Below are 5,501 nucleotides of genomic sequence, written 5' to 3'. Positions count from 1 at the left end.
ACTGCGTAGGCCACTGTCAGAGCAGGGTTAGAGTTAGGGTCAGGCAAGGTTATGGGGAAGTGTAATCTTACCAGCTAGGCCACTGTCAGAGCAGGGTTAGAGTTAGGGTCAGGTAAGGTTATGGGGAAGTGTAGTCTTACCAGCCTAGGCCACTGTCAGAGCAGGGTAGAGTAGGGTCAGGCAAGGTTATGGGGAAGTGTAATCTTACCCGTAGGCCACTGTCAGAGCAGGGTTAGAGTTAGGGTCAGAAGGTATGGGGAAGTGTAATCTTACCTGCGTAGGCCACTGTCAGAGCAGGGTTAGAGTTAGGGTCAGCAAGGTTATGGGAAGTGTAATCTTACCAGCCTAGGCCACTGTCAGAGCAGGGTTAGAATTAGGGTCAGGAAGGTTATGGGGAAGTGTAATCTTACCTGCGTAGGCACTGTATCCCAGCAGGCGTCTGTTTGTAGTCTGGCCCTCAACGTCTGTCTCTGTGCCTCTGTAGGATTCAGTCCCAATGCATCCAGAGCCTGGCAACACACACAGAGTTACACACACACACACCATACTCTTAAATATGACCACACACACAGACTAGTAAACCACACACACACCTAGCGTGACTAAGCATGCTGGATGTGAATACTGCCTATCGATATTGCCATGATGTCGTGGGAGAATGATTGGAGCAGCTCGGACAATGCACAGTGAACACACTGAACACACACGTTGGCTGTATGGTGCAGTGTAATCAGGCCAGAGCACATGACAGACCAGCAGCAGTAATAGCTTATTGAGCAGTGTCTCTGCAGGGATGAGGCAAAATCAACACAATCAATACAATGACCCTAATGTCAAACCCCATCCGTACAGTACACACACACAGACACACACACACAATTATAAACAAAACATTCTCATTCCCATACTCTAATTCTTAGACACATACATTAAACCATTACACACTGATAAACACACACGCTTCCACATCCACACGCTTCCACACTGACCTGCTCCATCCTCTCCAGTTTGAGGCGACAGATGGAGCTGAGGGAGCACTTCCTTTGTGGTACGTGACTGCTGACTGGCTGCCATACAGGGGAGGATTCTGGGTAGAGGGAGACAGACAGGTAACCAAGTGAACCAGTGACTGGGTATAATAACGCATAACGTTGTTGTTGTTTATGACAAATGTATTACATTTATTGCATATACATGTTGAAAAAGAAAAGCTTATAAAATGGAGGAGAGAGAGAGAGGGGGCAGAGGCAGAGGGGGCAGAGGCAGAGAGGGCAGAGGCAGAGAGGGAAGAGAAAGAGAGGGTATAGGCAAAGAGAGGGGCAGAGGCAAAGAGAGAGGGGCAGAGGCAAAGAGAGAGGCAGAGGCAGAGAGAGAGAGAGATTTGCAGAGCAAGAGAGAAAGAGAGATTTGTCACGTTCTGAGACAAATCAGAATTTAAGGTACGTTACACATATTATTCGGAATATTCCCACTTTATGGGAACAATCCCACTTTATGGGAACAATCCCACTTTATGGGAACAATCCCACTTTATACACAAGTCTGTTACACAAGCATATCTCAATTCAGCCCTTTGTCATTTCAGAGTGAGAACAGGTGAGCTGTAAACAGACAGGTCTAGTCAGAGTGAGAACAGGTGAGCTGTAAAAGAGCAGGTCTAGTCCAGAGTGAGAACAGAGTGAGCTGTAAACAGACAGGTCATGAGTGAGACCAGGTAGCTGTAAACAGACAGGTCTATCAGAGTGAGAACAGCTGTAAACAGACAGGTATTATCAGAGTGAGAACAGGTTAGCTGTAAACAGACAGTCTAGTCAGAGTGAGAACAGGTGAGCTGTAAACAGACAGTTCTGGAGAGAGAGATAATTAGAGATGAAAAAAAACAGGAGAACGGTGGAGGGAAATGATTCTGATGGACGGCTCGGCTTCACTGCAGCCTTCCACACAAAAAAAATCCATCTGTTCAAAAATCCACCAAGTCACGACAAGAGGATAGACAGAGGCAAGTCCTCTGACAGACAGATACAGTGCCTCTGTAGCTCTGTAGTAAGAGCATGGTGCGTGCAATGCAAGGATAGTGGGTTCAATTCCTGGAACCACCCGATACCGTAAAATCGGATGCAAGATGACTGTAACTCGCTTTAGTAAACAGAGTAAATGTAGTAAAGACATGGTAAACGTAAGTCTTTAGTAAACAGGTACATTTAGTAACACAGGTACACTGTTAGTAAAACAGGTAAATGTAGTAACAGGTAATAGGTAGTAAACAGGTAATGTAGTTAAACAGGTAAATGTAGTAAACAGGTAAATGCAGTAAACAGGTAAATGTAGTAAACAGAGTAATGTAGTAAACAGACGTAAATGTAGTAAAACAGGTAAATGTAGTAAACAGGTAAATGTAGTAAACATTGATAAAATGTACGTAAACAGGTAATTGTAGTAAACAGGTAAATGCAGTAAACAGTAGTAATGCAGTAACAGGTAAATGAAGTAAACCAGAGTAAATGTAGTAACACAGAGGTAAATGTAGTAAACAGGTAAATGTAGTAAACAGGTAAATGTAGTAAACAGGTAAATGTAGTAAACGTGTTTCACAGGAGTCATATCTGATTATACTACTGCACCACCTGAACATTAGCATGTTGGGCAACATTTGAAGGAAACCTATGTGCTAATTATTCACACCTCTGTGTCAACTGATCATTAGCATGTTGAGCAACACAGAACATCGAGCAGCCAGACAACACCACTCATCATCATTCCAAAGCGCTCTGAAGAACATTATTCTGACAAGGGATTCCATCCGGAAGATGACAACATGTTATTGGGACGGAGGCGGACAGAATGTCTTGTTTTTGACACCATCAGATCCAAGCATCTCCCACCTGCCTAATTTCCTCCTTCCAGGCTGCATGCCACACCACGTCACTACAGCCCCCTCTATACTAATCTGAGCTCAGGTTCCCAAATGGCTCCATATTCCCTATATAGTGCATTACTTTTGACCAGGGTCCTTACGGCCTACTATAGACCAGGGTTTCCCAAACTCGGGCCAGGAGCCCCCCCATGTTTTTGCCCTGGCACGACACAGCTGATTCAAATATTCAAAGCTTGATGATGAGTTGGTTATTTGAATCAGCTGTGTAGTGCTAGGGCAAAAAAACTAAACGTGCACCCAGGAGGGGCCCCAGGACCGAGTTTGGGAAGCGCTGCTATAGACGACAGCATATTGTAATATAGAGCAGAGTAGAATAATCATTTCCCAGAGGGAACTTTGGTACCACACATACCCTTACAGAATTGCTTTCAACTGATTAGAATAGTATAGAACAGAGTAGAGCAGTGTAAAAATGTGTCAAACCATACAACCCAGCTTAGAACAATAACAGAACAAATACACACAAAAGCACAGAACAGTTGAGAACACTGAACCTTGGAGACACACATGGATCGATGAGTAATGTGCATGACAAGACATCATGCTAGAACTGGTTTCAAAAGTAGCTRTCAAATATATGTCACATCATTACTGGGGATGGTTGTTGGCCTGACTCACTCGTTTGCCTCAAATCAAATCAAATTGTATTAGTCACATGTGCCGAATACAACAGGTGTAGACCTTACAGTGAAATGCTTACTTACAAGGCCCTAACCAACGGTGCAGTTTCAAAAAATACGGATAAGAATAAGAGATAAAAGTAACAGAGCAGCAGTAAAAAATAACAATATATASAGGGGGGTGCCGGTACAGAGTCAATGTGCYGGGGCACCGGTTAGTTGAGGTAGTATGTACATGTAGGTAGTTTGCCTGTACTCACAGACTGAGTTTATGACATGGCTCTGTCCTCTYGAGAGAGATAAGGGCTAAAAAGGCACACGCTCGTTTAACTAGTATCTCTTCTTTACGACCTGCTGTGATCTGTTTCCACGTAGATTCCACCTACAGGTATGCGTCCCAAAATGGCACCTTATTCCAGTATAAAAGTACACTACTTTAAACCAGAGGCCAATGGGCCCTGATCAAAAGAAGTGCACTACATAGGAATTAGGTGTCATTTGATGTATCCTAATTGTAGGTGTATCGAGGCAGGACTGGAACATGTCCTAAAGCGATTGGACACGATGTTCAGAAATGTACATCAACAACAACTCACTTGCACCACTTTCTGGTCTGGCTATTTTCAGAAATGTCAGTGTCTTAATAGCACAAGAGCAAGTTGAAGGTGAGACAGAGAGGGGAAGAAGAAGAGGAGAGAGGTTGAGATAGAGAGAGAAAAAAATAGAAGGAGGGGAAAGAGAGGAAAACCTGAGACAGGATAAGGGAGAGATAGAGAAAATAGCCAGGTTTCTCACCAGGCTTGGCGTCTGTGGTGCTGGACTCTGAGGAGGGGAAGGGACGCACGTCTGTTCTGTCCTCATTCGCACCTGCAGGAACAACCCACACCACACACATTACCACCACATTACCACCACATTACCACCACATTCACACCACCACGATTACCACACATTACCACCACATTACCACCACACACCACATTACCACCACAACCAATAAACCCAATGTTCCCTCGAATTCTTTTTAGCTCTGGAAATTTCAGGTCTGCTGAGTGCAACTTGAACGTTGGTGAAAAATCGGTGCAATTTCCATTGAGCGTTACCTGTGAACACTGGAAGGCTGTACCCGCCGTTAAGGTGCAAGGCTTGACATTGACCTGTTTATCCACTTGTCCTTTAGACAAGGAGGTGACTGAAAATGTTGTTGACTTGTTTGATACAAGAAACCATTTTACAAAATAAAATTCCTTATTATTRCCATACCATTACTACAGAGAATCAGACAAATTATGCTACCCTCTGCCTATAGGTTACTTAGCTTACTCTAGCCCAGTTACAGATCATTTGTAGTCAGCAATAGGGGAGTGATTGCTTCCTACATTTCTAGACCCTTTAAAAAGTGAGTCAGATTAATAGATTTTTTTTTGTCTTAAAGGGGCAGTGTTGTGTTTTGAGACAAAAAAAAGGTCTTTACCTGACTCACTTTTTAAAGGGTCTAGAAATGTAGGAAGCAATCACACCCCTATTGCTGACTACAAATTATCTATAACTGGGCTAATAACTCACGAACTAGCAAAGAATARGAACAAAATGTGCACATGCCTACATGCASCTCTCYCTTTGATCTCCAAAKAAGTACATCTACTCACGATCGCTCATARTGTAAACACAGTCCAGTTCAAAGTAAATGGCACAGATCCATGTATGGCAATGGTCTATTTGTATTTACAATAGGCCTACTGCAGCTCTGATTGTTTATGCCACACCGGTCTGTGTAGAGTACGGGCTGAGTAATGCGGCGAAACTCGAGTCGCACCGCATTATTTCTGCCTCAAGCACAAATTCATGTTGTTACTCGTATGATCAGAGAAAGTGAAATATTCCTTGATATTAAAAAAGACCCAAGCTGCTAACAACAACGACAACAAAACAACGACAACGAAGCG

At 43.5% G+C, this 5,501-nt stretch overlaps 1 protein-coding gene across 1 annotated transcript in view; it reads right to left on the bottom strand.

Annotated features, from left to right (window-relative positions):
- The window catches only part of LOC139024899 (syntaxin-binding protein 4-like), a 54,275-nt gene that overhangs the window by 40,517 nt on the left and 8,257 nt on the right, over nt 1–5,501 (bottom strand). Inside the window, 5 exon segments of the mRNA XM_070439881.1 lie at nt 209–218; nt 411–509; nt 990–1,087; nt 4,351–4,374; nt 4,377–4,422. Coding sequence (XP_070295982.1) covers nt 209–218; nt 411–509; nt 990–1,087; nt 4,351–4,374; nt 4,377–4,422 — 277 coding nt within the window.

The sequence above is a fragment of the Salvelinus sp. IW2-2015 genome, unplaced genomic scaffold, assembly GCF_002910315.2.
Source record: "Salvelinus sp. IW2-2015 unplaced genomic scaffold, ASM291031v2 Un_scaffold1995, whole genome shotgun sequence".
Classification (NCBI taxonomy): domain Eukaryota; kingdom Metazoa; phylum Chordata; class Actinopteri; order Salmoniformes; family Salmonidae; genus Salvelinus; species Salvelinus sp. IW2-2015.
Note: the sequence above shows the minus strand (reverse complement) of the source record. Positions and strands in the feature narration are given on the sequence as shown.